Here is a 17,118-nt window from a genome sequence, read left to right as displayed (position 1 = left end):
TGCCGGTGTGCCGGTTGCTACTGGTAACAACCCAAATAACGCTCCGGCATAGCTACGGCTTGGTACGAACTTGAGTGCGATTGCATCCGGTGGCGATACTCGTTTATTATTCCCCCTGTGCTTAAAAAGAAGTGTTTTATACCTAACTGACCTTTCATAAGAGTCACAAAGCCGAATGTAGCAAATGTATAAAATCATTTCACCCGACTACCAAGTCCAGATCGTTACGTTATCCGCGCGTCGCCGGAAGCAGCTGGCATGATTAGATTTCACTGAAGTGTTCAGAGACCGTGGGCGTGGTGACAACGCTTCTGTGCCCGTCAAAATACGGGGAAAGTCTAACGCGCATTCGATAGATTCGACACGTATCAAACCTATATCATGGGAGAGCCGGTGTAAGTACTTTGCTGACTATTTCTGTCCAGTTCAAGGAACCGCGTTAATATACCTGCAGATGAAACCGTAATGCTTTTCCTGTCGTATTAGCCCAGGTTTTTCTTTAAGGCATCACCGCGAGTTCCCCCTGACGCCATAGCAAAGGCGTTGTCCGTTATATACGCTTGTATATTATTTATCAGGAATAGCGATGAATGCATTACCCAGAAATAACTGCTCAGCGCATTAGAAGATTTGTAAAATCATTAAAGCGCGATGCGCTATGACTGAAGTTCGTAGAGTACTGTTGTGCTTATCGTTATATGTGTATCTTGCCAAAGCTGATGTGATCGCGGTTTCACTCAGACACTTTGCGATCGAGCCCTATCGCAATCGAATTTCCCAATTGGCTTCCTAGCAACAGCTTGCGCAAGGGAGCCAATCGCCATCGCAACATTTTATCCAGATCGGGCTCGGCTTTCCAAAATACCCGTGTGAAATTGGTTGCTAAATGTGCTTATCCCGGGTATTTTTTATATATATACATATATATGCTTTGCTGGCTTCGTCAGTACCACTGCAGCCATTATGCAGACAGATAAGCTGTGATTCTCGCGTGAGAAAAAAAAAAAATTCTGAAACCTGACACAAACCTTATGCAGGCACGCAGCCCAATGCCCACCACGGGTGAAATTAGCTGACGTTTGTGACCAAGACCATCGTGAGCGTCTCGAGCTGATCCGCTCGAAGTACCACGCAACATTTGGCAGTGACCCTGAGTTTTACGTCAGGGCGCCTGGACGGGTTAACCTGATTGGCGAGCACATCGACTACTGTGGATATGCTGTTCTACCAATGGCAGTCCAACAGGACATTTTACTGGCCTGCGGACGCAACAACACGACAATGTTGCAGTTGACCAATATTGACAATCGTTACCCAAGCTACTCAGCGCCCATGGATGGTCTAAAGATAGATGATGTTCAACCCTGCTGGCATCACTACTTTTTGTGTGGAGTCAAAGGAGCTGTAGAAGATGCAGGAGCTTGTGAACTAGGTGTCCCTCTGCCTGGCTTGGACGTCATGGTTCATGGCACCATTCCACCGTCGGCAGGTTTGTCAAGCTCAAGTGCATTGGTCTGCGCTGCTGCACTTGCTACACTACAGGCAAACAAGTAAATCATCAGTGTTTATCTCATTGCTGTATTGTTGTTGCATGGAAGCAGTAAGAATGTACCTGTCATACAAATGCAAAATTTTCTTTTGCATAAAGTGATCTATTATAGATACGGTTCTTCGTTTCCTGGCTTTATATATATATACTTTTTAATTTTTGGGGTTGAAATCAAGTGTCATATATAAAGAGGAAAACTGGGGAGTAACCTGGATTTTTGTTGGCTTGGGATTCTCCTGTTAACTTTCGCAAACAATTAGCACAGGCAATGGCCTTTATTTAGACGCAAGCATTTTATTTAAGCAATTTAAATCACTCACAGGAACATGTAATAGCAAAGAGCACTGCTTGCAAGTCCTGTGACGGGCTTATTTATGCAAAGCTTCACTGGCAGGCATTATTAGTACTTTTTGAACAAAACACATTAACAAAAATTGTGCCTGAGCCTATTTCACACTGAATGCTGACGTTAGGGAAATTAGCATTAAAGCAATGCAGCGACGCACCGTATTGCCAAATTCGTCACTTCTGTGTAGGTAACTTCACTTTATGTAGCTCAACGCTCGTCCCTGGATGCATGCATTGGTCCCATTCTCTTCACTTCTTTCTCCACACTTGGCTGCTTTTGATGCCGACTATTTCACTTCTCTGCAGCTAACTTCTTCAATTAACTATTGCCCACTTCCTCACTTCTTGCCTTTTGTTTTGCTTGTCTATTCGGGCACCTACCCAGTGGTACATAACCATTCTGGAGGATTGGCCAAGAATGTTCACACGTACCTATTTAGTTTCACATGCCCAGTCACACACACTCAATGGTCCAGGTTGTCTGTTCGGGCACATACTCAGTGACTCGGGTTGTCTATTTGGGCACATACTCAGTGGAGCATATCCAGTGACCCAAATTGGCTTGAAAGAGGTGACACGAACATCATACTGAAAAGGGGGTGAAGTTCCCAAAGCATGCTAATTGGATTAAAAATAAATAGAGGCATGCTTGGCGTTTCCTTCCTTGATTTGTTCTCCACAGTTTTTTTTAACAAAGGGAAAAGAAGAGAGCAAGAGAGAGAGAGCAAATGATAAATGAAAGGTAGGGAGAACAACCAATAGTGCGCATTGGCATGCTTTGCAAAAGGTATGATAAAATTGTAATTTCATGTCCTTGTTGATGTACAATAGCCTTTGCATTTTGACCATTTTTGCATCCATCCTAGACAAGTCAGGGGTGTGAACGTACCTTAGTAGGGAAAATGTCCTCTCAAGATCATAGCTATCGCTCGCAATGCAGAGCAACGTTAGTGCTGCATTTGCTAGGTTTGGATAGAGAGCAGTGGCGCCTTGCCAGTAGGTAAGCACATGATTGCTCTTCTTTTTTTTCAATGTTATATACAGCATCCAAACATACATCGCCATGTCAGGAGGGAGGCTAAAGGCTGTATGTGCCTGACGAGGCCTATCCTCCTCGTGGTGACAAACAGTCAGTGCTTCATTCTAAGAGTTGTTCTTTAAACTCATCCTTTAGGGAATGCACTTTGGTGAGAAATTTCGTTTGACCTTTTGTTCAGAAAACTTATTCGAGGTGCAAAAATGAGCAATTATGGAGTTTTACCCAAAAACTTTAGAAGACAAGAAGAGGGAAGTGTGGATCGGAGAGCAAATGGGGACAGCCGACATTCTAGTTGGCATTAAAAGAAAAAAAATTTAGCTGGGCAGGCTATGTAATGCGTAGGGTACATAACCAGTGGACCATTAGAGTTACAAGATGGGTGCCAAGGGAAGGGAAGTGCAGGCGCAAGTTGGAGTCAGCTAGCACAGGACAGAGGTAATTGGAGATCGCATGGAGAGACCTTCATCCTGCAGTGGACATAAATAAATAGGATGATGATGATGATGAGCCAAAAACGAAGGACCCTAACTATCGATAAGCATGCCTAGTGTACTGTGATTTTGTACATAATTTGCAATACATAGTTGAAACTTTATGTAATATTATGCTTGAAATTTATTATGACAAAATTGAACATATTAATGGTCGCTAACTTCCTCCTCACAACATGAAGTTAGCAACTGTAAGTAATGAGTAAGAGCAGATACAAATAATTTGACCAGTTTGGATCATGATAGGTCTAAGTTGAGCGAGACAAAGTCAACTTCGAGTATGCGCTGAATGGATAGAGCTTGAGAATTCGTGGTGATGATTAGCTCCTGCGATATCGACTTCGAGCTCTATCTAATCAGTGCAAGCTGTAATGGACAGTCCACTTAGCGCGCACTTGCAGAATACCTTCCTGGAGAATAAGAAATGATCTTGCCATTTGTATGAGTGCTTCCAAGCTTGCAGTATGTCTGAAAAAGAAAGTATGGCATTTGTTTGTTCGTCATAGCTATGAATCCAAAACTTGGAAACAAATGAAAGAGCTCGAAAGGAAACGGGTTAGCACAACAAGCAATGTAATGGAAGATGGAAAGTACAGTGTTAAGATATAATTAGAGGAGGATGGATTATAGGGTAAATGTGACAATATTGTAGCGAAAAATTACTCAGGAAAGGACTTGAGCTGGAAGCCCCATACATGAAATAGGTTGCCAGTACAATGGGCTTGACACCTAGGAAATCAAAACAAAGTTGGCACCATAAATACTCGGGTAATGTGGTGAGATGAGAAAATCTGCAGATACAAGGTGGGTGTAGTTGGCACATGAGATCAAGGTAGACGAAAGATCGAGCTACTTGTGCAGTGAAGCAGGCAGGTGATGTAATTGTGATGCATTAAACTTCGTCGCCTCTGTGATGTTCACTTGATAATCTGTCGTTGACGTACCCCAGCTTCCTCAAACTGATTCAACAATGTGATGATAAAATTCAGGGCTGTTGCTGTACCAAAGATGAAGCTGGCATCATTGTGTGCTGCATCTGAAAGGTATATTGGCACCCAGGGAGGAGGAATGGACCAGGCCATTGCATTCCTTGCTGAACCAGGTCAGTTTCCTCAAGTTCAGTTAAATCCTCCACTGACTGTGCTCAGTGCTGCAAATGATCCCTGTAACACTTTTTTTGCTCCTCTCTCTCCCAGGAACTGCCAAGCTCATTGAGTTTAACCCGCTGAGAACCACAAGCATAACGCTACCCGAAGGAGCAACATTTGTAGTTGCTAACAGCCTTGTGGAAATGAACAAAGCGGCAACGTCGGATTTCAACATCCGTGTTGTGGAATGCCTCATCGCTGCACAGGTTTTGTACTGCCATTCTTGTGACTAAAGTAGGACTGTGCACATTATCTGGATTTATCTGATACAGTGTACATTCCTCTCAATGTGCAAGTTCAGTGAAATGATAAGCTGAATCCTATTTTAGGCGTACCTGTTTATTAAGATTAACCCACTGAGAGCTGAAAAAAAAAAAACAAGAAGAAAAGAAATGTTAATGGAAATGTGCATACATTATTGTGTGCACCATGTAGTAATTTAGGTATTTTTAAGTCTTTCTGCCGTTAACATGAAATAAATCTGGTTTTAAAGGAGTCATCTTTCACTTGGAGCACGAAAAACACAAGGACATAAGAAAGGAAACCAGACATGGACATGCGCTACTTCTAACAGTAGCGCGCATCTTGTCTGGTCTTCCTTTCTTGTGTCCTTGTGTTTGTTTTGCTCTAAGTCAAATATGAATCCTTACAAGCTTGCCCAAATTTCAGTTGTAGGCTTTAAAAAGGAGGCTTGCAAGGAACAAAAAATTCTGAAGCATGTTGTAGAACAAATGAAGCACACTTCGTCGCAAAAGATATGTTGTACTGGTTCTCTGTTACTGCACATGCAAACGTAGTGTAACTTAATGTTTTTATGCAGTGAAATGCATTTCAGCTTTATAATTTTCTGGCGTGGTATTGTTTTAAACAACTGTTTCAATGGAAATTTAATGTACGCATTAGCAGAAAATATGGCAAATCAGTTCTGCAGAAGCCGATGGTGAAGTACATGAAAGGAAAAAATTGTCATCCACCTGTATTGTAGCCCTAAGCTACGAAGGAAAACTATACGGGTTGCTTCAGAAAGAAAGCCTTGCAGTTAAAAAAAAATGTTTGTTCAACTGCGAGGGTTTCTTTCTGAGAAACCGGTATAAGCTTCCTTTGTATCTTCGTGCTACAATTCAAAGTGGATGTCAATTTTTCCCTCTCATTAGCACCAAATCCCACTGGTTAACCACAAGCAACTCTTTTCTGCTCTACTGTTCAGAATGCATGCCTGTCTGATCGATAAGGTTCAGTATCTGGTGTTTTGCCAGTACATTAAGCAAAGAATAGAGCAGTAAAATGCCAGATGTTGCATCAGCCATACAAGCATGACTTCTCTCCAGCGGAGCAAAAACACCACTTCAGATCTAGCAGCAGAACTCAATGCCAATCGTGTCATGCCTCTACATGCTTTTATAAGTTGTCCATGCAAATTCATGATCCTATGTTGATTTATGTTTATTTTCTTGCTTTTATTGTGTTCAGGTGATTGCTAAAGCTCGGGGTCTAGAGCTGAGGAAGCAACTCAAGCTCGGAGAACTCCAGTCGCTGTTACAGGTTCCCTTGCACGAAATGGGAACCTTGGCCAAGAACATTTTGCATCCAGCTGTCTACACAAGGGATGAACTTTGTACACTCTTTGGCATGGATGACGGTCAGTTTGAGAAGTGCTTCCTTGGAAAGAACACAAAGCACCTGCAAGAGTTTAAGGCAAGCACATTTAATTCTTTATTTTTCTTTCAGACGCAGCCACAGAACGCCGCTGCACCGAGTAGCTTGATAAGATGGCTGCCCCCAAAAAATGATGGCAGCATACAGTTGGCAAAACAAAAGTAGGGCGATACACTGTAAAGACGTTTCAGAGGTCATTTGAAATTTCTGGCCCCGCAGGAATGAGCAACCTTTATGCCTGACAAGCATTTACAGCTGACTGTTACAGGTTCTACACCAATATACAACGACATGACAACACAATACATTAACGTATAAAACAAAGGCCAATAATCAGGAAAGGTAGGAAAATTGTAATTCTACAGCTGCACAAAACAAGATAATAAGTGAGAATATAAAAATTAAATAAGATGCAATTTTTCAATAAATTTATCCATTTTTAAAAAGTAAACCAGCTAAATTCTCTTCATGTGTTTGAGGGTGATTGCTTGAAGGTTGCTCATAAGTTAACTGAAGATATTGTTTGAACTTTCATGCTAATTCCTATTTATAAAATATGTACTACCTCCTTGAAAAGTAGGGAAAGCGGAGGGGGGGGGGGGGGGGAGACATGAGATGGAAATGCAAGACAATGAGTAAAACGAGAACAAGGTGAACACCTTGCTCTCGTTTTACTCATCTCCTTGAAAGGTGCCACAGCAAACTGCAACTCCAAAACATTTCATTTTATTCCAAAGCGACAATGGAAGTTCATGCATTCACTCTACCATTCTTGTATTCTTGAAGAACAGCAAAAGACTCGAAAGTTGTGGACAATGGCACAAGAGAAAATTTTCTCTGCTGAAGTTGGGTCTCCATACTCATAAGGTTGTGTGACATGTGGGGCAATCAAAAATTTGACACGAGCACTGTTGATAGCCCTGGGATGTGATGAGGAAGAAGGTCATTCAGGGTAGGAACGCACCAAAGCTCTTGCATTTTTGACACAGCTTTATCACAATAGAATTAACTTATGGACTCGGATAATTCTCTTCTGCACAGGAACTTCTAATGGGCTTCTAGCAAATCGTGCTTCCCAAGTTCCTAAGTTGGTATTCTATAATGACAGAGTTGAAGTTTAAGAGGAAGACAGAGGCAACCAGGACAGGCACATGCACTTAACACTATCTGTCCTGGTGATCCTTGTCTTCCTTCTGCATTTCAACTTATCTTAAGTTTCCCAAGTCCCCCCTTTCTAGCTGTTCAAGCAAATTTTCCAAAACTGATGAAGAAGTGGTGAAATCTAAGAGGCAATGTTTGTTAGGTTGTGATAACATGAAATTTCCAAATTAATGTTTTTTTTCAGCTGCTCTCACGTATTATTTGCTATATCAAAGCCGCAATATTTAAAAAACTAAATTAACTTCAAAAAGCACCAACTGCATACTGGGCCAACCAGAATTGTGTCATTTGGACCAACCACAACATCAAATAGTTCAAGTTTGAGTTGCGAGTCTGCTGTACCTCTTTGCACTGTTGCGACGTTGGCCTTGTGTATTGATATCCTGACTGAAAAAACCAAATGCGCAATGGTTTTTGCATTTCTGCAGCTGTACCAGCGAGCTGTTCATGTGTACGAAGAAGCAAGCCGAGTATGGCAGTTCAAGGATGTATGCGAAGGAAGTCATCAGTCCTTGTCGCAGTCAGAGCAGCTCTCCAAGCTCGGACAACTGATGAATGAAAGTCACACAAGCTGCCGCGATCTCTATGAATGCAGCCACCCGGACCTTGACCTTCTGGTAGAGATTTCGCTACAGGCAGGCGCACTGGGCTCCCGCCTCACTGGTGCAGGGTATGCATGTTTCTTGCTAGATCTTTTACAGCTTTTAATGCTATGTTGGCACTCAGCATCGCTCAAGTACACAAGTGTACAACCCTTCCTAGCTTGCCACACATTGGCACATACAGTCGGCAACCATTTATTCGGACCTCACGGGGACTACGGATATGTCCGAATAAACATGTGTCCGAAAAAGCAGATTAAGAAAAAAAAGAAAAGAAATCCTTTATTTCCAGGCACTTATTTGGACTTGGCAGCAGGCTTGAAGAAATCGTGAATGCGCCGTTGCATGCTGTTCTGTTTACGTGCAATCAGATAAGCCTGAATCTCGGAGAGGGTCGTACGGTCACTATAGGCGGCTGAAAGCACAGTCGCTGCTTGTACACGCTCGGCATGCGACGGCAGCGTAGCACATGGTGCGTCATCTTCCGACTCGGAGTCATCGTCCGGCGGTGCAGCGGAAACCTGACAAAACACCGTCGTCGAGTTCTGCGCATGTCAGCACAGCAGTGTCAGCACCTGTGAAACTGTCAAATGAGACAGTGTCCGGGATCACAATGCAACCACTGCGCAGGTCTCAGCAGAACATTTTCGGCGTCAGTAGGGAGCACATCGGAAGGCGACAAATCCTAGGCCTCCCGGCACCCACTTGCCGGCATTCCCCAGCGCAGTCTGCACGAGCACTGTCGGCGCCATTAGACACTTGACGTGATGTTTCCGTATGCCACGTTGGATCACCGCAACCTCGACACAGCACACAAAGCGAACACCACCATGCCGTCACCAGTCGCACAAACGAAAAACGTGGCCTACTCGCAGCGTCGTGCACGAAGAAACAAATCGGCTGCTGGATTGTCTTGACATGGCTTACTAAGCGAGACCGGAACTGCTGTGGCCACTCTATCGAACCAGGCAGAAAGGATTATGATGAGCGTGGATTTGCAGTAGCGCCACTTCGTGGGGCAGCAAGGAGGCTCCGTTCAAAACAAAAATGGCGTTCAGCAAGTCGAACCATGTACCGGTCAGAGTTGGTGCATAGTGCTCTCGATGGAGTTGGCTCAAGGAGCGTCCGAAAAATCGGATGAGAGGTTGCAAGGTGTCCGAACTTTCAGCAGTTGTTATACATTATGGTCTATGGGGAGCATGGCGGTGCCGCGAAGCAGACTGAATAATCGAGCATGTCCGAATTTTTGGAGTCCGAAAATTCAGTCGGCGACTGTGCGAGGATGTAGCTCTTGTCTTTTCTGATGCGGTCATTTTGGCGAGTTCATTGAAGCTTTCCACATTTTAAGGAAAGGGGATAATTGCATCAGTTAAGTGATCATCACTCTTGCTGACAAAGGAATTCGAACATTTTGGCACAACATGCAGGTTACCAAAAGTTTAAGCTTTGTGATTTGCTGTCACAATCCTGGTTCCTTGCTTTCAATTTCTTCTATGTATTTGTGTATACCAGCGCATCTCCTGTATCTTCTTGCCTCTATATTAGCATGTGTAATGCTGCCATGCCCCTCCTACAGCTAGCAACAAATATTGGCTCTCTTGATGTAGCTGTTCATCACTCCAAGGGTGCGTTCACACTGGCAATTGACAGAGGTCACGTGACTGATCACGACTGGTGACCAAGGTATGACTCATGGCAACCAATATTCACACTGGCTAGCATGACTTGCCAGTCACCCCACTAAAATATCTCGTTATTGGTGCCATTCATGTCTGCTCACACCGCCATCACTAAACGAAATAAGCGACACCGTATGCAGACGTCCTGCTCCTGCACTACTGGTTGGTTCAGCAGCTTTGCAACTACAGTCATGTGACTGACAAATTGAGCAGAGAGCGACTTACCCAAAACAGTTGCTTTTCAACCAAAGTGGCCATTTGCGACCAGTTGCTTTGCAACCAACTTGGTTGCACAACCTCTGAAAGTTGCCAATGTGAATGAATCCTAACAGTGCTTTTCAGCGGCTAGAAGCACTTTCTCCCCACCGCACTGGCTATGGCATTTCACTGCTGTACACAGAGTTGCAATTTTGGCTGCCAACTTTGGTGGACACATTTCGAAGGGGATGACTTGCAAAAACACTTGTGTATACTTCAATTAGGTGCACATTAAAGAACCCCCGTGTGGTTGAAATGAATTAGAAGGCCTCCACCACAGTACTTCTCAAAACCTGTGTATTGCTTTGTAACATTCAACTGCATATTTTCCTTTAGAAACGCTTTCTGCTAAAGTACTACAGTCGAATGCCTTCATAACGAAGTACTTGGCACCTCCAAAATTATTCAGTATACAGGTCACTTCGCTTCAAAGGATGCACACCACATTGCTCACAATAGAACCAGGACACAGTTATTCCTTCCTTATACAGGCTGTTTCATTGTAGAAATGCTGGACTGTATTAAATTATCGCTAGCATTATAACCATAAGCGCTACTGTAAATGCCTTCAAAGTCAACGATAATACATTGAGACAACCAACACCTTGAATGTTCATCCAAGTGGCTGAACAGATGCACTCTGAGCTGCTTGAAAAGTGCTCTTGTGAGTGCTCTTGCGAATGCTCATGCTAGTTGCGGTAGTACCAGCAGAGGTAGCACTAGTCCCTGTAAGCTATAGCGCCAAGAAGCAACTTATGTACACAGTGTTGGATAGGCTGAACAATTGTCTGCTATCAGTAAGCAATGTTCTGAGCCAGTGCTCCCAAAGGTACTCCGCGCATAAGGTCCCTGCCTTTCTATACATCCTTTCTCTCCTGTAAGATGTTACATTGTCACGAAAGCATTCTGTGGAGTGCTCCAACTTGTACACTATAAAGCAGTGTAAAGTTAATGTTCATTATTCCATTGTAAGGAAAATTATGTGAAAAAAAAAATTATGCAGATCCCATGCACTGTGGGAATCTATGTAAGCAAAGCTTTCCTTGCTGGATGCTTTGATTGACGATAATTAGCGGTGATGTTGACAGCTAAAGCTTAATCTCTTCACCGTTTACAATATCACGAGAGTGGTGAGTTGATGTTAAACGTTACCTTGGGTGCAGCACTGCTGTTTGTCTTCGTAGCACACAGAACACACAGAGAGAGAGGTGTTTGCTTGAGGCGTTGTTGTGCGCCATATCTTATAACCTCTGAGAGGGTTGAGCATTGTCATTGCCTCACATGGGCCATCGCATTGTAGCAGAAGTATTGAACTTGATTGGATTATGGGGCTGTACATGCCAAAACCACACTCGGATTATGAGGCAAGCCATAGTGGCGGACTCCGGATTAATTTCGACACCGTGGTGTTCTTTAACGTGTCTCAAAATCTAAGTGCAAGTGCATTTTCTATTTCACTCCGGTCGACGTGCGGCTGCTGTGATTGGATCAAATCCATGACCTCTAGCAATGCCATAGCCGCAAAGCTATGCGGCGGGCGCAGAAGTGTTGATTTGACGGTTGACCGCTTCTGTAGTGTCTCCTGGAACCTGCGGTGCACTTTAATTAATGCGGCTCTGCTTCTGCATGCCCTGCATAATTTGTCCTCTTGTCATATTTGCCTGGCGTTTATTTTTCAGAAAAAGCAGCAACATACTGTCCCGTACCTTGAACTTAAGCTTATCCTGTTTCCCCGCAACCGCTGTCACACGTCACCTCCCGTCCTCTTATATGGGAACTGCCTCTTCTCCTCCCTCTCATTCTTCTCCTCTGTACAGTTCTATCTGCATCCCCTGTGTCCTTGCACGTTAGTAGAAAGGGAAGTGTTGTAGTTTCTGCAAAGCTTCTGAGGGGAGTCATGGATAATTACAGCTGTAAAGCGGACCCGCCGCGGTTGCTCAGTGGCTATGGTGTTGGGTTGCTGAGCATGAGGTCGCGGGATCGAATCCCGGCCACGGCGGTTGCATTTCGATGGGGGCGAAATGCGAAAGCACCCGTGTACTTAAATTTAGGTGCACGTTAAAGAACCCCAGGCGGTCAAAATTTCCGGAGTCCTCCACTACGGCGTGCCTCATAATCAGAAAGTGGTTTTGGCACGTAAAACCCCATAATTTCGATTTCGAGCTGTCAAGCGGCTAATGTGGCGACGGCCAGGGAGCTCCAGAGGGCATTGTGCACAGTCGACACAGTGGGGTGAAAACGAGCTTCGTCGCCTTTGGTCTCTTACTTGCACCTGTCATCTATATACATGCTCTGAACCACCCCCGAAGCGGTGTGCACGACAGCAGCAGCCCACAGCAGCAGCAGTGGGAAAGCCGAAGGAAGAGGCAAAAAAAGCTTCACTTTAAAGACTTTGTTGTTGTTGTGGCCTTGTTGATGTAGTATATCGCAAGGTTTTACTATTTGGGCTGAAAAATAAATGAAGTAAAACCAGAGCTAAAAAAAGGCTCAGAAGTATCAAAACAGGTATGCTTGCTTTTTAGGGCGAAGCTTTCTTTGCCTCTTCCTTCGACTTTTCCACTGCTGCTGCTGTATCTGTCTTGCACGCTGCATTGGGAGTGGTTCGGAGTATGTATGTACATCAGAGGAGCATGGCAGAAAGGAAAGGTGACGCGAGAAACCCATTTAGACCTTTCCAGCGATGGTTGTTACAGCGCCCTCTAGAGTTCCCTGGGTATCGCCACAATAGCCTTTAAATGGCTGTAATTACCCATGACCCCCTGCAAAAGCATTGCAGAAACTGCAGCGCTTTCCTTTGTACTAACTTGCAACAGTCCTGTGCGGAGGTATATTATAATGGTAGAGAGGAAGGGAGGAGTCAGAGGATGGGTAGAACCAACGGTCATGAAACGCGTGAATAACAGCCTTGCCACTCGTCGCTCGCAGCTCGCATACATGGGGGAGGGAAAGGTGATGTAAGAAGGAAAGAAAATGCTACTACTACACACGACAGCAGTCGTGGACAAACTGTACGAATTGAAGTTCGAGGCCCGTTATGGTACGTGTCCACTATTTCTGAAAAATAAGCAATGTGAAAAAAATGTCAAGCGCACACGTGATCCAGGACACGCAGATGCAAAGCCACATTAAAGCACCGTAGCATCTAGACGACACTATGGAAGTGGCCGCACGTCAATTCAACACTTCTGTGCGCGCCACGGTAGCTCTGCGGCTGTTGCATTACTCGAGGTTCTGGTTCGATCATGACTGTGGCAGGCGCATTTCAATGCAGCAGAAATATAAAAACGCTTGTGTAATTAAATTTAGATACACCTTAAAATACCCTAGGGGGTCAAAATTACAGTAAAACCTTGTTAATTCCACCCTTGTTAATTCAGAAAATTGGATAATTCTGACTCATCCTCTGGTCCCGGCAGGCGTATGCATTTTTTAATGCACTGAAACTCTTGTTAATTCGAGCAACTAGCATTAGAGCCCACCAAAACGAAGCAGCGGAGTTTGCATCCCATAGTCATCAGTGGAAATCGTATGTGAATGACAGCAATGCCAGAACACGTTGTGCCTATTTGTGCCTTTAGAGTGTTTCTTCTTGCGTTTATGGTCGCACTTAACAACGCATTGACTGCATGCCTTCACGACTGTGTTGTTGCCATACATGAGCGCGTTGATAGTGGTCGCAGTTTCGTCCGTGGCAGTTGCGGCAAACAGTAGTTTCGCTTTGACTCAGTGCACACGTCGGCCGCATGCCTTTAACATTGCATAGTTGCCATCCATGATCACGTCGATAGCAGCCACGGTTTCCTTCGCAACAGTTGCAGCAGACAGTAGTTTCATTTTTACTCTGTGAGAAACTGTCGAGGATCAAGAGCACCACCTACATTGCGATGGGCGGTGGCCTGGCGACACTGGTGAATCGGGATGTGCGCGCGGTAGTGAAAAGCATCTCAGATAAAGACATACGCCGCAGCTGCACTGTGAAGGAAGTCGTGAGGCCTTCGCTGCTGCGAGCACTAATCAGACACGAGATGAGAATAGCAGCTCCCGCACTGCTTCCGTGCAAAATAGAAACAGGATTTGCTGATTCATTCAGTAAATAAAAGCGTGTTGACATAGTATGCATTTGCTTATTGTTTTCTTGATACGCTCGATAATTCAACATTCGGTTAATCCGGACACTTCCTTTGGCCCCGTGAAATTCATATTAACAAGGTTTTACTGTAATCCGGGGTCTGCCACTACGGCATACTTCAATATCAGCTTGTGGTTTTGGCCACATACAGCGCAATAGTTCAAGTAAAGTTTAACACTTCTGTGATGATGCAATGTGCCATGTGAGGCAATGACAATGCTAACCTTCTCAGAGGTTATGAACAAGCAGCAGTAGTGCACACAAGATAACATTTAAAATCAGCTCACCACTCTCGTATTCGCTGTCAACATCACTGCCAATTATTGTCAATCAAAGCAAAATGCACAGAAAGTGTCACTTACATCGATTCTCACAGTGTGTGGGATCCGCATGGTTTTTTTCTTCCTTTTATGTATTTTTATTTCTTTCTTTTTAAATATTTTTAGACGTAGAAGCTGGGGAAGGTAAGTTACGTCAGAGCCGGCTATCCTAACATGCTCGATTGTTTACCAAAAATCATTCCTGGACAGAAAGCTGAAAATATTGGTGCCGCAGCTTAGCCAAAACAAAGGAAGTAATAGGAAAACACGTCTTCGTGTCGTGTTTCAATCACACTCTATTCACATTTTCTCCAGTAATCATACTCTTTCATAGCTTTGGTTCAGATTAAAATATTAGTTGTATTCTGTTCAAACTTGCTTCTCTGTTCCTGTTTGACAGATGGTCAGATTCTTTGGAAGGCTAAGTTCTTTGGCAGATTCAGTAAATGCTTCACGACTTCATTTTCGAGTTTCTCATCTCTTATTCTATGTTGTAGGTGGGGAGGCTGTAGCATTTCCCTGGTGCCTACGGACAAGCTGGAGGCCTTCTTGAAGGAAGTTGGCACCAAGTTTTACGGGAAGTTCGGTGACAGCGTGGCAAAAGATACGGCCATGTTCGTCACCAAGCCTGGCAGCGGTGCTGCCATTTTTGTACCCTAGTCACACATGCCGTAATACCAAAGGTTGTGAACACGTCTGTGCTGAATACTCTGGCAAATTGACAGCTTGATTTTCTGGCTCAAGGGAAAGACCTCTCCCCAGTCAGAAGATTTGTCTAAAGTTGTGGGACCAGCAAAAGAAAAAGCCAAAATGAATAAACACCTGCCGTTTTCCTTTCTCACCGTAATACAGCGGCTCGTGAAGAGAGAAAAATGGTGATGCTCTTCCAAGCCTACACAAGTCATATTCATACTTTTATTCTAGCCTGCAAGCTCTGTTGCATAGCAATGTTATTGATTTTTCTTACTACTTTTGTTGTGGCAAATGAACAAGATGCTAGTCTGATGCACTTCCATTCCATTTACCCACAGTTCAGTCAAGAAAATTGCCAATTTTTACAAGTATACATACATGCACCAAGGTTTTTAAATTGCACATTGTGTGCTTTGCAAGACTTATGGAGCAAAAGCACAGAACGACAGAAAGCTGAGCTAGTTGGTAAGGATTCATGATGCAAAAAAGGGTGAGGCGTGCTGACATGGACACAAGAGAAGTGGACAACACGAACGCCATTGTACACTTCTCTTGTGTCCGTGTTTGCACGTCTTACCCTTTTTTGCATTATGAGCAAAAGCAACTGCACTGCAGGCAGTATTTACATAATGCATTCCGAAGCACAACTTTGTTATCAGCACCAAACTTTTTCTACCAATAAAGCTGATTGTGTTTCACGTGTGCCAACAGTGTGATCTATCTACAATGTAGAACATCGATGGAAACCACCTTGTTATTTTATCCCAAGATGACGGTCGGTAATCTACAAATGTGAACAGCGCTAGAAACCACCTTGTTATTTTGTGCCGAGATGACAGTTGATAATGAATGGTGCAAGTCCATAAGTCATCCTTAATGAGGCAAACTTTCGCTGCTGTAGGGCAGCTAAAATACCAGAATGCTGAAAAAAAAAAGTTTACACAAATTATTCAGATAAACCACAAGTTAACTTCTCTCCCATGGCGTGGACATTCCAGACATTTGCATCTGGAAGTGCAATAGACTCCTTTGAGGCAATATGGGAAGTGGCCCAGTAAGTTGACTCCTCGGAAATCCATCTTAACTCTCCAAGATGCTTCATACGCGCCTGTGTACATCACACAAGCACACTTGTTAATGTTGGTAGTGTAACTCTTTTCTGACCCGCCGTGGTTGCTTAGTGGCTATGGTGTTGGGCTGCTAAGCACGAGGTCGCGGGATCGAGTCCCAGCCACGGCGGCCACATTTCGATGGGGGCAAAATGCGAAAACACCCGTGTACTTAGATTTAGGTGCACATTAAAGAACCCCAGGTGGTCCAAATTTCCGGAGTCCCCCACTACGGCGTGCCTCATAATAAAATTGTGATTTTGGCACGTAAAATCCCATAATTAAAGTAACTCTCTTCTGAAGCATGGCGTGACGACTGTTTACCATCTTCAGCATCATCATTTGCATTCTAAGGAAAATGACGTGCACTGCATCAGCGCTGTTGAAATCCAGATTCCTGTTTGTCATGGCTCATGAATGGGTCGTGCGCCATTTCCCACTTGTGTGTCATGCTTCGTTGAATCTTGTTCAAAGTTTTGAGATGACACCTAGACACATCCAATCAGAAGCAACTAGCTTTCCCCTCCATTGATTTATAGCGAAGATAGCGCTTCCACATTTATACCTGCCAACCTATGAACTTTAACATCCCTATAAAACCCGCCCTTACTGCAATACAAGGCTATGGGGTGGGGAGGGGAGGAAATAGCACGCATCTTTTGCAGTTTACCCGCAGAACGCACCTTTTTTGGGATACATACACAAATTTATTAATGATGATTTACCCTTAGGAAAAATCACACAAGCAACAGCAAACTTGGAAAAGCACAATCTGGCAAGCAACGCACTATTTTTAGGTCATAGTGACTTTTCCAGTGCTCTTGCAGTTGCCAATTTCGCCTACGTAAGAAACTTGTCTAAATTAATTAATTTGCTCCAAGCAGCTACATCTCTTGTGTCCTATCGCAAACAAGACTCAAGGGTATGGTCAAAGAC

At 44.0% G+C, this 17,118-nt stretch overlaps 1 protein-coding gene across 1 annotated transcript; it reads left to right on the top strand.

Moving 5' to 3' along the window:
* The first annotated feature begins 81 nt into the window (after positions 1-81).
* On the top strand, positions 82-15,771 carry Galk (N-acetylgalactosamine kinase). Its single transcript, XM_050184148.3, has 7 exons — positions 82-395; positions 1,038-1,550; positions 4,417-4,529; positions 4,624-4,781; positions 6,046-6,270; positions 7,821-8,062; positions 14,878-15,771. Exons 1-7 carry the CDS (start codon positions 382-384, stop codon positions 15,038-15,040), a joined length of 1,428 nt encoding a protein of 475 aa, XP_050040105.1. The 5' UTR covers positions 82-381; the 3' UTR covers positions 15,041-15,771.
* The last annotated feature ends 1,347 nt before the right edge of the window (positions 15,772-17,118 follow it).

Source organism: Dermacentor andersoni, chromosome 4, assembly GCF_023375885.2.
Source record: "Dermacentor andersoni chromosome 4, qqDerAnde1_hic_scaffold, whole genome shotgun sequence".
NCBI classification, from domain to species: Eukaryota; Metazoa; Arthropoda; class Arachnida; order Ixodida; family Ixodidae; genus Dermacentor; species Dermacentor andersoni.
Note: the sequence above shows the minus strand (reverse complement) of the source record. Positions and strands in the feature narration are given on the sequence as shown.